A 22,646-nucleotide genomic window follows, 5' to 3' on the forward strand; every position below is an offset into this window, starting at 1 on the left:
TGGTTTTGGGTTTTTGGTGAGGCAATTGGGGTTAAGTGACTTGCCCAGGGTCACACAGCTAGTAAGTGTCAAGTGTCTGAGACCAGATTTGAACTCAGGTCCTCCTGAATCCAGGGCCAGTGCTCTATCCACTGTGCCACCTAGCTGCCCCTCTACATTTTTACAATACGAACATCCTAAGACTTCAACATTCTAAACTGTTAATGATTCTATGATTCTAAGATTTCAACATTATGTGATTTCTGCCCATGTTAGCTAACTTTCTAAGATTCCAACATGTTATGCTCACAACTCACTTGGATTGTAAGATTCTACAATTCCAAGTTTCTACCATCCAAGTCTTCAGTGAATCTAACTTGTGGTTTTAATATTCATAGATTCAAAAATTCTAAGGTAAGAATCAGGTCAGTAGGGAGGGGATTGTTTGAGGACAAATGGAAACTTCCCCAAATCCCCTGTATCACACTATGGAAGTGGCCAATTTGTGACCAGCACCAACCTCTTCCACAGGATAAATGACTCTACCTGAGTGTGGGAGCCCAGGGTATAAGACTCACCGGACTTTCCCCTCCTGGGGTAGGTCATGCGGGGGGTCTGCACACACTAGCCGGGATTCTCCATCAAGCAGGTAAGTGTAGACAGTTTCCTAGAGCAGAAAGAGCCTTGTGAGATTGGTAGATGGCAGCCTTCAATTCTCATCTCCAATTCCCTCACCCCACATTGGATCCCAGGACATTCTTTCTATTTCATCACATTTCTAATTCACTATTACTGATGCTATGGAAAATATTATACTCCCTTTGATTTCTTCCCCCATGCAAGTATGAAGCTTTTGGCCGGGTCTTGTGTGCATGCATGCACACACACATATGTGGAAAAAGCTCAGAGCTGGTCTTGTATATCTGGGAATGATTTACATAAAGATGACAATTGAATCCATTGGAACTGATAACCAAGATCACTAAGAGAGATAATGGGGAGCAAAAAGGGGCCCAGGACAAAGTCTAGAGGATGCCCACACTTCCTGGTCAGGAGCCAGATGATCTTTGGGCAAGGGAGCCTGAAAAGAAATGGTCACACAGATTTAAAAAAAAAAAAAAGAAAGAAACTGAGAGAGGGTGCTTCCATAGAAACCAAAGGTTTTATATTTTATACTAGAGGCAATAGGGAGCTACTGTAGATTTCTGAGTAGGTGAGTGACACAGGTTTGTGCTCTCAGGAATATGGCTTTGTGTGAAATATGGATTGGAAATGAGAGAGACTCAAAGCTAGCTGATAGACCAATTAGGAGGCTACTACAAAAGAGGAGAGAGTACCCAGGAGATGAGAGTGGCCAGGAGAAGGGGGTGGTAAATAGTGTCAGAAAGGTTGGATAAAATGAGCTCTGAGAAAAGAATTTAACAGTTAGGAAATCATCTGTAACCATGGAGAGAACAGTTTATCTCTCTTCGGGTAGGATTAGAAGCCAGATTACAAGGAACTGAGACAGGAATGGGAAAAAAATGTGGAATGCTTCGGAATTCATGTGTCATCTTTCTGCAGGCAACTTTGACAGTCTTCAAGATCTCCTTCTGCTGCAAAGCCTGTGATCTTGTGGCCAAGACAAACCCTAGCACCCCCAGGAAGCCTTTGCTCTCATCCTCCTCATTCTCCCTCCCCTAGCTCATCCTGATATTCATTCATTCTCTCTCTCTCTCTCTCTCTCTCTCTCTCTCTCTCTCTCTCTCTCTCTCTCTCCTGTGTGTCTCTGTTTTATATCTATGTCTTTTTCTCTGTATGTGTCTCTCCATCTGTTTCTCTCTCCTCTCTGTCTCTCTTGATTTCTCTGTCTCCATTTTTCTGCATCTGTCTGTCTCCCTCTGTGTCTCTCTGTCTTTATCTCTGTGTCTGTTTCTCTGTGTCTCTGCTTCTGTGTGCCTCTGTCTCTCTGTGTCTCTGTTTCTCTGTGTGCTTTTCTCTGTCTCTCTTCTCCCTGTTTCTGTCTCTCTGTCCCTGTCTCTCTAGTGTATGTGTCTCTCTCAGTCTTTATCTCTATGTCTCTCTCTGTCTCTCTCAATTTCTCTCTGTCTCCCTGTTTCTGTCTCTGCCTCCCTCTGCATCTGTCTCTCTCTGTCTCCATGTGTGTGTCTCTCTCTCTATGTCTGTAGGGTAATTCTCTGTGTCTTTATCTCTCTGTGTCTCTGTCTCTCTGCTTCTCTGTGTGCCTCTCTTTCTCTCTGTCTCTCTCTCATCCTTCCTCCTTTCCCTTCCCTGAGTTCTCTCCACTCTTAAAATGCTTCTTCATTTCACTGGCTTCCTTTAAGCCTCAGCCCACATCTTCTACAAAAAGCCTTTCCTGAACCCTGCCGCCCCCAACAGTGAGTGCCCTCCCTCTAAGATCGCTGTCCCTTTACATGGCCAATATTTTGTATGCACGCCATTATTCACATGTTGCCTTTCCCACTAGAACGGACACTGCTTGAGGGTAGGCATTCTTTTTTGACCTGTCTTTCCATCTTTAGCACCAGCACCTGGCACATAGTAATTTTTAAAATTGATTGACTGACTGATTGGTTGGTTGGTTGCTATAGCTAAAAAAGCCCTTGGGCTGAGAATTAAAAGGCCTGGCTTTGTACCAGCTCTGCCCCTTACGGATTCTGTGACCTCAGGCAAGACACTTTCCGGCCCTGGGCCATATGAAATAATAAAATATAAGATGGGAATAATGATATTTGCTCTCCCTGTCCCAGAGGATCATTATAATGAAAATGCCTCGTCAATCACCAGAAGATACTGACGCACCATTGGTGATTGCCTGCTTCAGGACATTTCTCCGGCTCTCTGCATGTTTTCCTCCTTCCCTCCACTGCTCCCTTCCTCCCTCCTTCAGATTCTGATTCCCCCTCCCCCCTCCCCAACGCCCCCCGCTGGGTTAAAATTAGCCACATTTAGAGGAAGCTGTTTCATATGCATCAGCGAAGTCTGCATTCACAGGGAGGTTTGGGGACAATGCTTACTGATGAGGGCAGGTGCCAGGCTCCCAGCTCCTCTCCCCTCCCCTCCATAGCAAAGGGGCTAGCCCTCCCCCACTACCCTCCCTTACTGCCCTTCCTTTGGGAGCCTCGGAGCCCAGGCCCTGGCAAGGGAGGGGGATGGAGGCAGGTAGCATGATGCTACATATGCATACACCAACCCCACCCTCAGCCCCCTAACTCACCCAAGTCAGGAGCTTTTCATGTTCCCCCTAAATTTGCACCACCAACCTCTCAGACAACCAGGGCCTCAGACTCAGGACCTTAGAAATCACCCTAAGATGCTTAGGTGACCTTGGCCAAGTTACTTAACTTCTTGGGACTTCAAATTCCTCATCTATAAAATGAGGAGATCGGACTGGATGATCTTCCAACTCTATGATTTCTGATCCAGTCCAACACCCCATTTTACAGATGAGGAAAGTAAGGGATTTGCCCTCGGTTACAGAGTGAGCAAGTACCAGAATCAAGATGTCTTAGATTGTTTCCTCTCCTTCAAAGTTTGGGACCAGTCAGTTATCAGGTCCTATTGATTCCACTTCTGTAATTTCTCTCTAATCCATCCATGGACAAGAGGAAAAAGCACTGAATTTAAAGTCAGAAGACAATGACACAGGCCCCCATTACTTCTTGCCTGGATTACTGTAATAACCTAACTGGTTTCCCTGCCTCCAGTCGCTTCCCTCTCTAATCCACATGTCATCCAAGTAATTTTCCTAATTTGCTGCTCTGATTTTGTTACTCCCCTGCTCAAAGACCTTTAATGGCTCCCACTGACTATCACAAAACCCTACAAATCACTGTTCCTGGCACTCAAGGCCTCTCATGATCTGGCTTGATGTAAACTTTCTAGCCTCATACTATGCTACTCATCTTCATGTACTCTCCAGACCAGCTAAATTGGACTATTTGTTGTTCCCCATTCTACCTAGTCTATATATTTGATACAATTCCCATGGACCCCCACTCTCCTCCCCATCCTGCCCCCTTCCTTTCTTCCTTCCTTTCTTTCTGTTTTTTTTTTTCAGGGCAATAAGGGTTAAATGACTTGCTCAGGGTCACAGAGCTAGTAAGTGTCAAGTGTCTGAAGCCAGATTTGAACTCAGATCCTCCTGAATCCAGGTCCAATGCTTTATCCACTGCACCACCTAGCTGCCCCAACTGTGCCACCTAGCTGCCCCTGCCCCCTTCCTTTCTGTTGCAGTTTTTACCTTCTAAGCTTCTTGGGGTCATCTTAAATTTGTCTTTGTATTCCCAGCACTGAGCACAGTGCCTAGCACATTTTGCTTGGGGCCCACACCTGTGATTCCATCCGGACAGGTGATAAAAGCCTTCTATCACCACCAGAGTTGCCTCAGAAACCAAGTTTAGTGATTTGCATGAGGTCACGCAGCCAGTATGCATCACTTGAAGCCAGGTCTTCCTGACTTGGGGTCATCTCTCTATCCACCAGCTGCCCTCACTCTCATACCTTAGAGCACAGGAGGTACTTACAAAATGCTTGCTGACTGACTGAAGGCCCAAATCAGGTGTCACCTCCTCCCTGAAGCCTTCCCTGATTGCTCCTGCTGAAAGTGATCTCTTCTTCCCCAGACATCTTCTATGCTTCTCCTCTTCCCCTTACCTCATGCTCCCTTGTATCAAAACTATTTGGGTACATATCATTTCTACCCCCACTTCAGCCCCATTATGGTGTAAGTTCCTTGAGAGCTTGGCCTGGGTGATTTGCACCTTTGTACTTACTTTGTACAGGGCCAAACACAGCCCTGCAGAGAGAAGGTGTTTAATAAATGATCACTGAATGAATGTATTGATGAATTAAAAGAGTGAATGAATGAAGTAAACCACTGAATGAAGTGAACAAATGAATGAGCTCAGGCTACAAGCTTTCAACCCCCACCCCTTCTATGGTAAACCCTCTGAGAAGACCCTTCCCCTCTCTGGACCTCAGTTTCCCCTTCTGACAAGTGCATAAATGAAACTAATGCAAGCACTTGTCAGGTGTTTAGAAGGAGGAATTCTTCTTCATGTATGTTTATGCCAGATGGCCTCTGAGGTCCCTCCCAAATCAGACGCCAATCCCACAATGCCCACGTTGTTCCAGCACAAGGCTTTGTAAGCCTTGTGTCAGTACCAAAGTAGGACCCATTGCTAAAATTATTCTAAACTATGTCATTGTAGTCCAACCCCATCATTTTTTTCACATGTGGACACTAAGGCCCAGAGAGGAGAAGGTTCTTCGCCAGAGTCGCACAGAAAATCAATGGCAAGTACGAGGCTAGACCTGGGGTCTCAAGACCCTCAGGGAGGGCTCTCTCTACTTCTTTCTTCCTGCTCCCCCCCTTCCCCACATCCCTCCAGATGTATCACCACCACTAGCCAGATGTCGTCTGATTCCCTTTCCTTTCCAGGGCTGGTTTATTTTGGGTGTCGATGAGCCACCTCTTTCTTACTCATTTCACGCTCCACAGTGTGGGCTCCAGTTAACCCCGTCGGGATGGGCTGCAAACATTGCAGAGCCTTTGGGAGGTGGCACGCCTCCTTCCCCTTCCTGAAGGTCTTCAAGCACAGAACCCTCATCTAGTGGGCGGCAAAAGGGACTGCTACTCAGATACAGCGTGACCTGTGAGGTCCCTTTGAGCTCTGAGGTTTTGAAAATCTGTGAGTTTAGGCAAGGGGAGCACCCAAGGGCCATATCTGGGTTTTGTCCCTAAGGCACTATGTGACCATGGGGACGTCACTACTCCTCTGGTCCTTGATGTCTCTCCATCACACAGAGACAGGGGTCTTAGCCATTCAGAATATGTGGTGTTTACCACTTATTCTGGAATATAAAACCCTTTCCCCGCCCATTCCTCAACCACCACCATGCCCTCTACCATCACACATACACACACACACACACACACACACACACACACACACACACACACACACACACACACACACTGCTGTCTGAAAATTAGGATGGAGGAGACTCAGAATTACACAATCATACAATACTAGAGCCCAGAGGGCCCTTGAAACATGGGATACAGGATGTCAGACTTGAGAGACACACCCTCCACTGAATTCAACCCCCTCATTTAACCAGGAAACTGAGGCATGAAGAGGGGAAGGAGCATGACTAAGAGAAAGCAAGTCAGCGGCAATTCCAGGTATGGCGCAGGTATTGAATATTGGAGAGATGTGGAAAGAGCCCTGAAATAGTGGGAGTCAGGAGATCTGGGTTCTGACTTGTTAGGTAACCTTGGGGAAGTCCCTTCTCCCCCGCAATCCCCCCATCCGCTGCCAGGCACCACTCTCCTCTGTAAAATGAGAGGGGCTCAATGGGCTGTAGGGGATGTCGACTCTGACAGCTCATTTATGTTCCCGGGCCCCTCTTGTGCTCACATCCTGTGGCCCTGAGATCCGCTCCAGCTCTGCCCATCTATACTCCCAGTGTTGTAGGGAGCCTATTGACCTTCTGTGGCACCTCTAGAATTTTATGAATGAAGGGGAAGAGGAGGAAGTTGGATAAATGGGAATAAGACAGAACTGAGAGGATGGTGGGGAGCTGGGGCAGCAGGGTGGGGAATGGGGGAAGAACAAACCTGGCCTCCAAAAAACTCTAACAATAGCTTTGATTTTGTTTGTTTGTTTGTTTGTTTGCTTTTTGGCAGGGCAATGAGGTTTAAGTGACTTGCCCAGGGTCACATAGCTAGTAAGTGTCAAATGTCTGAGGCCAGATTTGAACGCAGGTCCTCCTGAATCCAGGGCCGGTGCTTTATCCACTGAACCACCTAGCTGCCCTCCAGAAAACTTTAGAAGGGACAAGCGGGAAAGGGGCACTGGCCTGCTTTTCCATCCCTGCTGCTCCTGGACAGAACTGTATCAAATCAGAATCCACTCTGGGATTAGCCTTGGCCTAGAAGGCCCCATTCTTTCCTCTCCCTCCCCTCCCCTCCTCAAGGCCCTGCTCAAGCCCCAACCTTGATCGCTCCCTCCTGTGAGGCCTCAAAGCCCCCACTTGGATCAGGCCGGGTCTTTTCTCTCCTCTCCCCCCACCCCTTTCCCTCAGCAGAGTCAGACACAGTCAGTTATAGAGACACGGGCCAGACCAAGTAGTGGACTGACTCCCTGGCATCCTTGTCCTTCCTCTGGACTGGGTGACCTGGATCAGTGCCCTCTTGGCAGAGTACGAGGAAGTTGTGCAAGGGTGGGGGGAACACCTACCACTTTGGGGAGCACAGCAGAGATGGCTTCTTTGATGACATCATGAAGACTGGAGACATCAATAACAGAGCCCAAATTCAGCAGGGCTTCCTGGAAGAGAAGAGAGGGTGAGAGGCATCACTGCAGGCACAGGGCAACAAGCAGAAAGCCAAGGACCCTGCAAATGCCAGCTTCTCCAAACCAGCACCAGAACCCTCAGAAGGCATCTTGTCTGATCTATGCCCCCACTACCACCCCCTCCCCCAAAACAAACTAAGGCCTCCTTTTTATGGACTCTCTGACAGCAGGTGAGCCGGTCTTTGCACACCTCCAGGGACGGGAAACTTGCTCCTTCCCAGGGCTCTGACCATTCCATTCAGGAACAGCTCTTATGCCTAGGAAGCTTTGCCTTGCACTGAGCCATTATCAGGCTCCCTGGGACTTCCTATTAGCTCCACACTCTGCAGCCAAGCCCTCAAATATCTGCATGCAGAATGCACTCCCCACCCCACCCCTCTGCAAGTCTCCCAAACATCAGACTAAATCTCTCCCAGCCCTTTAACTGGGTGGCATAGTTTCCAGGCACCTCCCCTTCTCGGTCACCCTCCTCTGGACCCATGCCAGCTTCTCAGTGCCTCTTCTAAAGTGTCCCAGAAGCTGAGGCAATGCTGCAGGTGTGCTCTGACAAGGCCAGAGGACCCCAGGACTACAGCTTCCCTCGTCCTGCACCCTATGGCTCTTTTATTGTAGCCAAAAATTGAACTCATTTTTTTTTGACTACCAAATCAGGCTGGTGACTGATATTGAGTGTGTGCGCAGCAAGTGCAGAAAGGGCTTTTTCCACAAGAACTTTAGCAAATAATCCACGTCTCTCCTACCATCAAAAAACCATTGGTGGTGAATAAATTCTTTATTCATTCATTGTCACTCCTCACATGTTGCCCTGGACAATTCCAAAAAATATTATTTTTTAAAAACACACTTAATTTAGCCCCCCCCCCCCAAAAAAAGGTTTGGCTTTCTAGGAAGTCCAGAATTTTTCCCCTTATTGTTTTTTTTTCCTTGGCTCTGAGCCCCCAACAGGCCTGGAGTTCACCCTGTTCTGAGAGTATTTAAACCCAGAGGGAAGGTGCTATCTACCAGATAGATTTATGTGTCCCTATGTGTTTATAATAATAGAGGGGGAGGAAATAAGCATTAATATGACTCCTACTATGTGCCAGGCACTGTGAAACATGTTTTACAAATATTTTCTCACTCTATTTCACAATAACCCTGTGAGGTAGAAGATATTATTAGCTTCATTTACAGATGAGGACACTGAGGCAGACAAAGGTCAAATCACACATCCTGAGTTACACAGCAAGTAAGAATCTGAGGTGACATTTGAACTCTGTTCTTCCTTACTCCAAAGCCAGGACTCTATCTACCTACGCCCTTCCTAGGTGCTTCATACACATGGGTTTCTCCAGAAATGTGGTCTGGGTCACCAAGATGCAAATCCAGCATTCTTTGTTCTCTACTCCAATCTCCTATCAGGAAGACCCAGGCTGGGTCCTGGGAATTTCAGAGTCTTAAGTTATAAAGTTTAGGGAACAGTTTTCTAGGAGAAGAAAGTCCTTCATGGACGTGTCTAATAGCCGTCCCCTATATGTGATCTCTAAATCTGACTACCCTTTTTTTCATCCATGATTAAAGCATTGGAAAACAACTGGGTGGGGGGGGGTGGTATGTGGCGACAGGGAGGAGACAGGAAGGCACAAAATCAGGGCTGGATCCGGGCCTAAGATATGGTGAGTATGAAGACCGACTGATAGAAGTGGCAATGTTTAACCTAGAAAAGTCTCAAGGGAGACATGATAGCTATTTTCAAGTACCTCAAAGGCTATCAAGTGGAAGATGGATTAGTCTTGTTCTGTTGGGCCCCAGAGGGCAGAACCTGGACCATGGAGGAAAAATAAGGAGAGGCCTTCAGGAGGGAGGCGTGCTGCCTCCACAGAGGGCAGGTTCTCCTTCGCTGTTTTAAAGACTGACCGTTCGGATGTGATGTAACAGGGCCCGGGGCGAGATGGCTGCTGAGGCCCCTTCCAACACTGAAATTCTGTGACTCTATGATGGAAGGAAGAAAGGAATGACAAAATCATGGAATTTCAGAAGTGAAAAGGACCTCAGAGGGCTCCTAGTAACCATTACATGCCCGACAAGCCGTTATCCAGCCTCCGCTTGTATAATTGATGACAAGAAACTCACTAGTTCACAAAAGAACCCATTCCATGTTAAAATAACTCTAACCATTATGAAGGGTTTTTTAAAATATCAAATTAAAATCAGCCTCTCTACAATGACTTCTCCCTGCCCGCCTACCCCATTTTGCCCTCTGGAAACAAATATAATCTAATGAAGGCTCAAGGGTCTATAGGTCTGAGCCCAAGAAACCAAACTGACCCAGAGACCATGAAAATCCAAGGGCCATGAGAGCTTTAAAATGGGATTCATGGGAGTTTATAAAGAAGTTAAAGTTATGGGTCTAAAGAAGAGAAGCTGAGGCAGCTAGGTGGCACAGTAGATAAAGCACCGGCCCTGGATTCAGGAGGACCTGTGTTCAAATCCAGCCTCAGACACTTGACACTTACTAGCTGTGTGACCCTGGGCAAGTCACTTAACCCTCATTGCCCCACCAAAAAAAGAAGAAGAAGAGAAGCTAGTGATCTAAGAAGTTGAATATAGACTAGTAAGGCCTAACCCCCAGGTCTGGATCTTACATTGAGGGCAACCTGTGAATACCTGGTCCTCAGTTCACAAAGTAGCATCTTCAAATACTTGAGCATGAGATGTGGAGCAGAAATAGCTAGACAACAGTTCAAGAGAAAAACACCCAGGGGTCTTAGTGGACCACAACCTCAATGGCCCAAGAGTCCAATCTCACTAACTAAAAATACAAAGGCAACCTTAGCTTTCATTCATAGACACATAGGGTACAGAACGTGGACCATCTTCTTCCCCGATCAGACCACATCTGGTGGGATCTGGCATTTCCTTCAGTTCTGGGTCCATACTTTAAGAGGGGCACTGATGAGCTTAAAAGCCTCCATGGTGAAGTAATCAGATCCCAAAGCACAAGGACTACAATAATGTAAAGAAAAGCAATGTTAAAAATAGAACTCTGTGATACAATGACCAATCTTCACTCCAGAGAACCATGGTAAAAGGTGGGAAGGGTCCTCCTCTCAGCAAAGGGGTGGTGGTTGCACCCTAAGTGCACCCTGAGGCACATAATGTCAGATAAGGCCAGTGTCCTGCTGTGTGTGCTCAACAGGGAGGATTCTATGAGAGGAGAAGGCATGTATTGAGAAGTGACAGCAAAATATTTTAAAGTATCAATATGTCATTTTTAGAGTGCCCAGAAGAAGGTGTCTAGGCTGGTCAAAGACTTAAAAGAGGCATTGCTTGTTGAGCCTAGAATCTTTCCTGGGGGAAGTGAGGAACAGAGTTTCTCTTCTCACCTTACCACTTGAGACAAGGTCAATATAAAGACCTGTAATAACTAACTCAGGTCAGCTGGGTAGTATAGTGGAGAGAGTGCTGGCCCTGGGAGGCAGGAAGACCTGTGTTCAAATCCAGCCTCAAATACTTGCTAGCTGTGTGACCCTGGACAAGTCACTTAAAATTCTGTTTGCCTCAGTTTCCTCATCTGTAAAATAAGCTGGAGAAGAAAATGGCAAATCACTCCAGTATCACTGCTAAGAACACTCCAAATGGGGTCACGAATGGTCAGACACAACCAACTGATTTAAAAAACCCTAACTCACAGAATTCTTGTAGGAAATGAGTGCTTCGAAAACCTTCTAGAAATGAAGCTATTATTATGAGGAATTATTCATTCCCCGTTTTTCAGAGGGGGACGCTGAAGCCCACAGAGGAGAAGTGATTTCCCCAAAGTGACATGACAGATAGGTGACAGCCCTGGAATTGGAACTCAGGTCTTCTGACTCCAAGTTCTTTTTTGTTAGTTACTTTTTTTTTAATTGGGGTTAAGTGACTTGCCCAGGGTCACACAGCTAGTAAGTGTTTAGTGTCTGAGGCTGGATTTGAACTCAGGTACTCCTGACTCCAGGGCCAGTACTCTATCCACTGCACTACCTAGCTGCCCCTGTTAGTTACTTTTTAAAAAACCCCAAAACCAAAACTCTTTATCGAACATCTGGAATTAACCCTAGAGGAATCAGGCAAATCAATTGTGTCAATTACCACAAGTATTTTCTAAATAATATTTTTATAATTTACAATTTCTCCTATCTGTGCAAATGAACTTTATGGGCGGGGGGCAATTGGGGTTAAATGATTTGCCCAGGGTCACACAGCTGGTAGGTGTCTGAGGTTGGATTTGAACTCAGATATTCCTGACTCCAGGGCCAGTGCTTGCTATCCACTGCACCACCCAGCTGCCCCAAAATGCGCTTTAAATACAAATAATTACAAACAGATGTCCAAATTTTACTTTGAAACAAAAATGTTCATCCTGCTATCTCTAGTATGTACAGATACATTGTGTCAAGTAATGAAGCTTGGAACTTCAAGGTATTCTTAAATTAAGGACCTTCCAAAATAATAAAAAATGTAATAATAAATTACATAATTTTAAAGAACAAATTATAAAAGAAATAAATGCCCCAGGTACAGTTTGGTAACCTTCTCACTCATTTAATTATATTCCCAGTACTCTTTTTTTTTTTTTTTTTTGGTGAGGCAATTGGGGTTAAGTGACTTGCCCAGGGTCACACAGCTAGTAAGTGTCAAGTGTCTGAGGCCGCATTTGAACTCAGGTACTCCTGAATCCAGGGCCGGTGCTCTATCCACTGCACCACCTAGCTGCCCCCACCCAGTACTCTTTCCACTACATGTCAAATCCTCCTTAATCTACTGGGAAGTCTTTCGAACCTCCGACTGGACAGGAAAGGGATAAAATAAAGTAAGAGCAGTCACTTCTGAATTCAGCCCACCTATCTGGTCAAGATTCTGAACAAATCTATCTCTTCCCTCTCTGAGGTCACTTTACATAGCAAAAAGACTGGCAGATCCCAGGAAATAACAATAATAATAGGTAGTATTTATATAGTGCCTACTATGTGCCAGGCACTGTGTACACAGAGCCCTTTGTAAATATTATCTCATCTGATCCTCACAACAACCCTGTGAGGTAGGTGCTGTTATTATCCTTATTTTATAGCTAAGAAAACTGAAGTTAAATGACTTGCCCAGGGTCACACAGCTAGGAAATGTCTGAGACTGGATCTGAATTCAAGTCTTCCTGACCACAGGCCCAGTCCTCTGTCTAGTGCATCACCTAGCTACTTCTACAATATAACGTAATTAACATAATAGTGTAATACAATATAATAATAATATAATAATACAGTATGACCAGAGAAGGAAAAGAATGAGAATCTAAACTTTAACTCTCCTAATATTAAATATTAGGCCCTGAATAAATGTTTGATAGATGAAGGAATATGAGAAAAACGCAAGAGCTATACTATTTCTTTTAGAAGCTATACTCTTTCTTTTTAAGAGCTGAAGGCACTGGAGTCTACACTACATGAAAAAAAAAGTCTGAAGAAGTCGAGGCTGTTTAGCTTTGAAAAAATCAGATGGGGGTGGGGCGTGGAAAGGGAGATGAATGCTGCCTTCAAACATTCGGAAGAAGGATTGAACTTTTTCTGCTTGGCCCCAAAGGACAGAACTATAAATAATGGGTGGAAATTACAGGGAAGCAGATTTCAATACAAGAAAAGGCTTTCTAAGGAAGAGCTCTCCCACAATGGAATTGGATGGATGGATGGATGGATGGATGGATGATAGAGACAGAAGGACAGATGATAGACATAGAGATGATAAAAGATAGATGGATGGACAGATGGAGGGATGAATGGATGGATGGATAGATACATGGATAGATACAGAGACAGATGGATAGATGGTTAATAGATAAAGATAGAGATGATAAAAGATAGATGATATAGAGACAGATGGACAGATAGATGATAGACATGGAGATGATAAAAGATAGATTGATCATTTATTAAATGCTCACCGTGTGGTGTTAGTGACTGTGTTAAATCCTGAGAATACAAATACAAACAAATAGTTTCCTGCTCTCAAAGAGATTACATTCTAATGCAGGAAAACAATACATAAAGAAGTGTTGAAATGATGGGGGAAGGGAAAGGTATCCATTCAGGGGCATGGTGAAGAGACCTTGGGGAGTAGCCTGGAGGCCTGGGCCCTTGTAATACAAGGCAGAAGTTCACATATTAGAGCCAGGGGAGTCTGGGGTAGTGGTTCAAATTTCCAGTGAAGAAGATATAATCAGAGAGTAGAGCAGGTGCCCAGTCACTGAAAGTGTCCAGGCAGAAACTGGTTGGCCATTCATGACTATAACAGTTATATAACATAGAGGGTGTTTCTACCCTGGCATGGAGTTGGTACTACATGCCTTCCCAGATCTGAGATTCTTGGGTTCCATGTGTTTCCACTGTGTTGACAAGAAGCCCAGGACTGAGAACAGAAATAAGGATTCAAGGTTCCCAGGATGTCCAATGTGAGGTGGGCGGGATGGAGGATGGGGGTTAGTTGAATGATGGAAAGAAGAAAAAGAGAATTGGCAGGAGAGGGAAGAATGTAAAAGATCTAGCTTTAGGCCTAGGGCTCTGAAGAACCATCTGCTCCCAGATCCTTTTTCAAATTTGTGTCTAGCCTCCCTGAACCTCAGTTTCCCCATCTACAAAAAATAATAGCTCCTTGTTATTATTGTTGTTGTTATTATTAGTATACAACCAAGGTTAAGTGACTTGCCCAGGGTCATAAGCTAGTAAGCATCTGAGGCTGGATTTGAACTCAGATCCTACTGACTCCATTGAGCCACCTACCTAGCTGCTTCTCCCAAGACTGAATGCTGGAGGAAGAATAAGGCTGTATTGATTACAATGATTGCAAGATGAGAGAAAGGTATTTTATAACATTTAAATAAACCATTAATTGCTCCAATGTTAATTAGTAACTTTTGCATGGTGATTTATAATAGCAATTCATTGCCCTATCTTGCTCAGGATGTAATTCCAGCTTGTAAAGTAAATTAAGATATGTATCATAAAATACTTGTATGTAAAACCATTCTTGGAACACGTGGGGAAAAAAACCCAAAGCTCAGCTCAGGTGCTGCCAGATCAAGAAGTCTCCTCTGATCCCTCCCAGATCTCTTAGGCTTTTCCTACGTCTTTGCCCCTTTGCCCCTACAACAGTTTATGGTATTTATCCATATCTATGGTGCAAGAGAAAGAACAGGGGAGGGGGAATCAGGTTTGAATCCTAACCATGACTCGCCTTTTGTGACCCTTAGCAAATCATTTAGCCTTTCTAAGCCTCAGGTTCTTCATCTGTAAAATGCAGCAAATGCTTGCAGAATGACAGTCAGATGAACACTAGAGTTGACATCAGGAGAGACCTGAGTTCGAATCCCACCTTTGACACTTAATCAGTTGTGTGATGTTGGACAAATCATTTATTCTCTCCTCATCTAAAAAATGAGGGATAATTGGCACCTTGAAGTACCTTAGAGGGTTGTTATGGAAAAAATGTTCTGGGGGGGGGGGAAGCTAGGTGGCACAGTGGATACATACAGCACTGGCCCTGGAGTCAGGAGGACCTGAGTTCAAATCCAGCCTCAGACACTTGACACTTACTAGCTGTGTGACCCTAGGCAAGTCACTTAATCCCAATTGCCTCACCAAAAAAACATGTTCCATGAACTTTAAAGCATTACTGAAATGTGAAGTCTTACTACCTTTCACAGAGTATCAGAATGGGAAGGTCCAACCCGCACCTGAGTAGGAATCTCCTCTATACCATCCCTAACAAGCAGTCATCCAGCCTTTCCTAAAGAATGGGAGGATGTACTCCCTCCCTCCCAAGGAAGTCCATTCTGCTTCTTACTACCTTACTTCTAAAAAGTTTTTTCCTAAATCAGGCCTAAACATGCTTCCTTGTAACTTAGGACCATCAATTCCAAGCTAGAAGGGACCTCTGAGGACATCTAGTCTAACCCACTCACTTTGCAATGAGGAAACTGAGGCCCAGATAGCAAAAGGGACATGCCCAAGTCCACACAAGGTACCAAGTGGTAGAAGCAAGATTTGAACCCAGGTCTTCTGACATCAAATCCTGCCCTCTTTCTGCCCTGCCACCCTGCTATCCATTGCCCCTCGTCCTTTCCTCAGGATCAAACAGAACAAGTATAATTCCTGGACAGCTCTTTGAACACTTCAAGAAAGTTATTATGTAAGCAGGATGATTCCAGAAAAACCTGGAAAGACTTACAAGAATTGATGCTGACTTGAAATAAGCAGAACCAAGAGAACACTGTACACAGTAACAGCAACACTGTGTGATGATCAACTGTGATAGACTTAGCTCTTCTCAGCAATGATCTAGGACAATTCCAAAACACTCATGATGGAAAACACTCTCCACATCCAGAAAAAGAACTACGGAGTCTGAATACAGATCAAAGCACACTATTTTCACTTTTTTTTTTGTTTCTTCTTTCTTGTGGTTTTTCCCTTTTGTTCTGATTCTTTTCTCACAATATGACTAATGTGAAAATATGTTTAACATGACTAATGTATAACCTATATCAAATTGCTGGCTGGCTTCAGAAGGGGGAGGAAAGGGAGGATGGGAGAAAAAGTTGGAACTCAAAATTTTACAGAAGAATGAATGTTGAAAACTATCTATACATGTAATTGGAAAAAATAAAAAATATTCTAAAAAATAAATAAAACACTTTGAAAGAAAAAGATAGTTATCATGACCCCTGTGAGCCTTCTGTTCTGCAAGCTAGACATCCCCAATTCCTCCAACCAATTCTCATATGGTATGGATGAAGTTAGGGCAGCTAGGTAGGGCAGTGGATATAGGGCCTACCTTGGAGTCAGGAAGACTCATGTTCCTGAGGTCAAATCCAGCCTTAGACACTTACTAAGCTGTGTGAGCTTGGGTAAGTCACTTAAGCTTTTGCCTCAGTTTCCTCATCTGTAAAATGATCTGGAGAAGGAAATAGAAAACCACTGCAGTATTTTTACCAAGAAAATCCCAAATGGGGTGACAAAGAGTTGGATGTGACTGAAAAACTGAACAACAATATGGATAAAGTTAAAGGTTACAGGAGAAGAGAGGGAATGGAGGTCAAATAAGGAAAACAGGTTTTCAAGAAGGGGATAAGGGGAGAGGGGAGATAGGGAAAGAGAATTTGGAACTCAAAACTTTTTTTTAAAAAGTTGAATGACAAAAATTGTTTTTACATGAAATTGGAGGGGGGAATAAAATATTATTTTTAAAAAAGAAGGGGCTAGGGACTCAATGTATAGAAAGGGGGAAGGGGACAGGGAGGGGGCTCTAGAGTCTTCTTCAACTTCAGGTGGAGGTATGCTTCCTGGAGCTCATAGCTATAATGAAAAGATGACTGGACTTAGACTGACCTGGGCTTTAATTCACATCGGTCAATAAGCATTCATTAAACGCCTACTATGAGCTGGGCACTGTACTACGCACTAGGGATACAAAAAAAGACAAAAGACAGACCTTGTCTTCAAGGAGCTCACAATCTAATTGGGGAAACAACATGCAAACCACTATGTTCTCTTCCTCTGTGTGAGGAAGGAGGGATGGGAATAGGGGGAGGAAGAGGAGGAACATGGGTTGGAGGGTCACATGCCTGAACCAGACTTCTCACAAAGAGAGCAATGGCCTGAGTTCTGTACCCTTGGGCATGGGTGGTGTTGGATTGGGCTGGTTTGGATCAATACAGCAAGGAGGAGAAAGACTTAATCTCCTCCCTACCTACCCCCAGAATGAGGAAGTTAGTCTCTGATCCCCTCCTATCTTCTGTCTCACACCACCTTTCATTCTTGGCCCAGTACTCTCTTCCATCCCAAGCTTCACACGGGCACTTCTAACCAGCCGAGGTGTTGAGGGGTTGTCATTTCCATGAATCTCGGCCTCCTTGGGACAAATAGTCCAACAAATAGCATTGAGGACACAGGGCCCTATCCTTGGGCAGACAGTCCAGCAGCTCCAGGTCACACAGATCAGGTCAGGGGTGGTCTCTACTGACCTGGAAATGTTTTTCATGTGTTAAAATGATCTCTGTATTTCATTCCCCAAGTAGACAATGCAGTCCATGAGAGCAGGGGCTAGGTCTTATCTGTATAGGTTTAAATTCCATGACATCTAAACTTTGCCACACCCACAAGACTAAGCCCAGTGTTCTACACTTGACAGGTGCCTAGTAATAGATCCCAGGTGTTCTGAGTAAGAGAGCAAGCATGGGAGAGTGCACACAACCCCAGCCTGGGAGGGACACCCACGCTGCACTCTACTCTGCTACTGCCTCATTACATCATTCTGGGTCTCAGTTTTCTTTTTTTTTTTCTTGGTGAGGTAATTGGGGTTAAGTGACTTGCCCAGGGTCACACAGCTAGTAAGTGTTAAGTGTCTGAGGCCAGTTTTGAACTCAGGTCCTCCTGAATCCAGGGCCGGTGCTCTATTCACTGAGCCACCTAGCTGCCCTTGGGTCTCAGTTTTCTAATCAGGAAAACTGGGGATAGGGAAGGGAATAACCAGTTATAGAGTGTCTCTTATGTGCCAGGCACTGTGCTAAGCATTTTTTACAAATGTTATCTCATAAGGAGTTTGGCTGAATGATCTCTAAAGTCTATTCCAGATCTAGTACCTTGGAAAGAAGGCAAGAGGTACACAGAATACTGGACGTGGAGACAGGAAAAGTCTAGGTTCAAATCCTGCCTCAAAGCACTGTAAATGGGATCTGCTCATTTTGCAGAAAGAGAAGAAATGGAGACCTGCAGGGTTCCCCCATGACATTTTGAGTTAGGCTGGTGGGAGATCGTTGCTGTCATTTGTCCTTTGTTCTCGAAGAGGAGCATGACATCGAGTGAACTGGATTGAAATGAGGGAGGGCTGTGCAAGGTCACCAACCTCACTCTCTCCCCCAGAACCATCTGTGTCCAGTGACAAAGCTATCAGGACAACTGGAGATGGCCCCATATGTTTGAGGTGATTGGGGTCAGGTGACTTGCCCAGGGTCACACAGCTGGTAAGTGTCAAGTGTTGGAGGTCGCACTGGACTCAGATCCTCCCGACTCTAGGGCCGGTGCTCTATCCATTGCACCACCTAGTTGCCCAGTGGGAAATTAAAGAGAGTGGGAAGAGGACTGGGGGCTGGGAGTCAGAAGGCATCAATTCTAGACCTCAACTGGTTGTGTGTGATCTTGGGCCAGTTCCTTCATCTCTCTGAGGATCAGCTTTCTTACCTGTAAAAAGAGTTTGCTAATTCTGCCCTATATTACTCACAGGTCTGATGTGTGGGTCAATTGATGAGAAAAAAAATTAACAAAGTATAAGGCCAAATTCAGTCTGTGAGAGATTCTCAGCAGGGCGAAATATGGTGTAGCAGAAAGAATATTGGGCTTGTAGTCAGGACACTGGCCTTTGAATCTCACCTGTACCATCTGCCAGCTGTGTGACCATGGGCAAGTCACTTAATCACTCAGAGCATCAGTTTCTTCATCTGTCAAGATAAGGATAATAATATCTGTATGACCTGCATCACAGGGTTGTTGTGAGACCCAAATAAGATAACATACGTAAAGTGTTTGGAGGGAGGGAGGAAGGGAATAAGCATTTATAAAGCACCTACTATGTGCCAGGCAGGCACTGTGCTAGGCGCTGTTACAAATATTAGCTCATTTCACTTAGCAAAGTTTGAAAATCTTAAAATTCTATATGTGTCAATTATTCTTATGAATTCTGTGAACTATGAATAAATGAAGATTTGAGATTCCCAGACCATCATCCACTCCCACTCCCTGCTTGAGTTTCCCACTGGGTGTCTTGCTGGCCCCACACAAACGTCACTCCAGAATAGTTCATTCTCTCTCCCTTAAAACTCTCCCTTCTTCTTCATGCCCTTGTCTTTTTCACTAACCTCATTCCCAGATTTGGGCATTGAGGATCCTGACTCCTTGAAATCTCTCACTCCACGTACCCAACAGGTCCCACTTCCTGTCCTTATCTCTCCCCCAATGTTTCTGCATCCACTTCCTCTCTCTAGCCCCATGACCCAAGTCAGGCCTCATGCCTTCCTACTAGAAAAAGTGTCGCAGTCTCCTAACTGACCTACCTGCCTCCACTCTCTCCCTTTCTCCATTCTGGACATGGGCCAGAGTCACCTTCCTAGAGGCCAGCTTTGACCCCATCTCTTGCCTGCTCTGGAATTTGTTGCGGCTTCCCACAACCCATAGGATGGAGTCCAAAATCCTCAGCCTAGCACTTGAAGCTCTCCGCTGTCAGGTCTCTCCAACCTCACCTCCCCCTGCTCCTCTGTGTTGCTTCAGCTCCAGCTGGGCTAGAATCTTCACTCTCCCACACATCCAGACAAGCCTTTCCTTGCATTATTCTCACTTATTAGAAAGCCCTTCCTCTCCTTGTCTTTAAATGCTCCCCAGCCTTTAAGGCCAGCTTGAATCTCGCCTACTCCAAAGGCCCTTCTCTGCTCGTTCTTGCCTACTAGCGTTCTCTCCTCCCTCTTAGCCTTGCCTGTATCCTTCAACCAACCTCATCTTACCCTTTAGGCTTGGAGCCCCGTATTTCTCTAAATCTCACGCCTGTGAGTCTTTAAACCATATCAGCACCATGGAGAGTGTCAGACCCACCCTAGGCCTGGCTTGACTGAAAATTATGAGAGGGTTCTGGTTGGGCAGGGCTCAGTCTGTGTGGATCTGGGATCAAGTGTTTGGGGCTCTGTATGGCATTCAAAGTTCAGTTTGGAGCTAGGGTTGGGGATCCATGTGGGGCTACGGTCAGGGTTCAGTTTGGGGCCAGAGCTCAGTCTGATTCAGCCTGGGGGTCAGGGGACAGTTTACAGCCAAGATTAAGACTAAGACAGGGGAGGGGAACAGAGGTCAGTCTGAAGTCAGTAGCACTCTACTAGGTTCAGGGCTCAGACTGGGTGGAAATAGAGGGCTCAGTAGCCCTGGGGTCTATCAAGCGCTATCTGACTTCAGCCCCTTCCACTACTCTCTCTCTGTGCTGTCCTGAACAGCTGCCTAGTGACCAGCACTAGTGTCTTCTTGGCTTAGGAGCTACTGACTGAACTCTCATTGAGAGCTGCAAGAAGTTTATTAAATCAAATCCAGCAGCTTATTACAGACGAAAATGGTGCGGGCATGTCTTTCATGCAAAGTTATTAAACATTCCATCTGTGCTAAATGCCTGCTTTTCCCTTTGAACACTGAGCTCCCCAAGGGCAGGGTCTGGTTCCTTCTTTCCTTCAGCCCCGAGCCCAGGGCTGGGCATAAAAAGGATCTATGGAACGAGCCATATCTTGCACGACCACCTTTTGCCCTTCTGTATAGACCCAGAGCTTAGCAGAGTACCTGGCATATAACAGTCAATCTATAAATGCTTATTGCCTGCCTGAGTGATCTTGGGTGAGTCCCTGTCCTTCCTCTAGCCCTCAGTTTCTCCATTTGTAAAATGAAGGAGTTGGACTCATTGGCTTCTTGGGTCCCTTCCAGGCCCGGATTTGAAGGCAGGAAGACCCAGGGTCAAATCCTAGCTCACACACTGGCTGAATGGCCAAGGGCAGACCACGTAACCTCTCTGAGCCTTAGTTTTCTCATGTGTAAATCGGGTTACTAATTAGTACCTACTTCACAAGGCTGCTGTGAGGTTCAAATGAGCAGTGTCTGTGCAGGGCTTGGAAAACTTCAAATGAATGTCTGGGAATATCAGTTAGGATGATGTTCTACCGTCCCTTCTCACTCTGGCAATCGGCATCCTAAGGCTCTTTCCAATGACACCATGTTGGTTGATGCTTAAGGGCTCTTCCCAATCCAATGCTCTCTGACTTCCCTCATTCTCCTCACCCTCTCCCTCAACCTGAGCCTTCCAGGTTCCATGAAGACATGGGCTTCGGTTGTTATTCCAACAGAGCTGTATCTCCAGTCCCTTAGTCACACTGGAGACACATGCACTGTAGAATACACCCGGGCCACCTATGGATTCATCACCACCAGATGCCTTGCCCTTCTTTTCCCGCTCAATGCCTCTCCCTACCATCTCCTCTTTGCAAGCCCAGTGCTAGCGTTACCTCCCCTTGGGGCACCTTCCCAACTAGCCTAACTAGCTTTGGTCTCCAGGCCCTTGACTGAAGTCGCTTCTGTGTCTGCCATGATAAATGTGCATCTCATATGCCCCAGCCCTGGCAGAAGCCACGCCTTCCTCCTCATGTTGGGGTCTTCCTGATGGTAAGAAAAAAACTATGCTTCCCCTTCAGGCTCCCCTTGGGGGTAGGGCTGTGTCTCTGCAGACCAGGGGCTTCCTGTAGGCAGGACAGTATTTCCCACTTGGACTAGGGACTCTCTGAGGGAAGGGCTGACTCTCCCCTTCACATCAGGGGCTTCCCAAAAGGAGTGACTATATCTTTCTCTTACACCAGGACATCCCCAAGAAAAGGAGAGTGAAGAGGAAGGAGAGGAGAAGGAAGGAGGAGAGAAAGGCAGAGAAAGGAAAGCAAAGGAAGGAAAGTTAGGAGATAAAGGCAGAAGGCAAGGCAAAGTGGGGAGAAAAGGAGGGGGAGGAGTAGAAGGGAGAGGTGCCCAGTGAGCAGGTGTAGAGTGAAAGAGAAGGTGACCTCATTAAGCAGAAAGGAAACAGAGAGATCTTTATAAAAAACATTATTGTGGGGTTCTGGGGAGAGTTCCATCTAAGAGAACAGGACAGGGAGTCTCCCCTCACCCCACCCCCCCCACCATGTGGACCTTTGAACCACTTCACTGAGAACTGTGGAATCATAGGGTATCAGAGCTGGACGGAATCTCTAAGACCATCTACTCCACCACCATCTTCTTACAGATAGGGAAACTGAGCCCCAGGGGTAGAAGAGACTTACCAGTGGCAGAGCTGAGACTGGATCCCAGAGCTCTCCCCAACATACTCTGATTTTTACCCAACATACTACCTCTCCTCTGTGGCTTCAGAGGGCAGAATTAGAACCAAAGTGGGAAAGTTATCAGCAAACAGGTTCAGACCAAACATAAGAAAGGATTTGCTTATGAGAGTTAGCCCACAGTGGAAGAGACTGCCTTGGGAAGAAGTGAGCTTCCTGTCATCAGAGGTGCCCTAGCAGAGGGTAGAAGGCCAATCTAGGAAGCTATAGATGATAGCATCTTTGTTAACGGATGGGGGAGGATGCTGGAAGCTGAATTCTCTCCTTTTAAAGATGGGTCCAAGAGAAGTGAATTGCCCAAGGTCCCACAAGTAAGTGGCAAATTGGAATTCCAACCCAGTTCTTCTAACCCCAAATTC

General features: G+C 45.6%; 1 protein-coding gene across 1 annotated transcript in view; it reads right to left on the reverse strand.

The window, feature by feature from the left end:
- The window catches only part of PDE2A (phosphodiesterase 2A), a 178,529-nt gene that overhangs the window by 61,854 nt on the left and 94,029 nt on the right, over positions 1-22,646 (reverse strand). The window contains exons 3-4 of the mRNA XM_043992733.1: positions 7,227-7,316; positions 558-646 (exon numbers count right to left, since the gene is read on the reverse strand). Coding sequence (XP_043848668.1) covers positions 558-646; positions 7,227-7,316 — 179 coding nt within the window. The remainder of the gene's footprint in view (positions 1-557; positions 647-7,226; positions 7,317-22,646) is intronic.

This window comes from Dromiciops gliroides, chromosome 3, assembly GCF_019393635.1.
Source record: "Dromiciops gliroides isolate mDroGli1 chromosome 3, mDroGli1.pri, whole genome shotgun sequence".
Classification (NCBI taxonomy): Eukaryota; Metazoa; Chordata; class Mammalia; order Microbiotheria; family Microbiotheriidae; genus Dromiciops; species Dromiciops gliroides.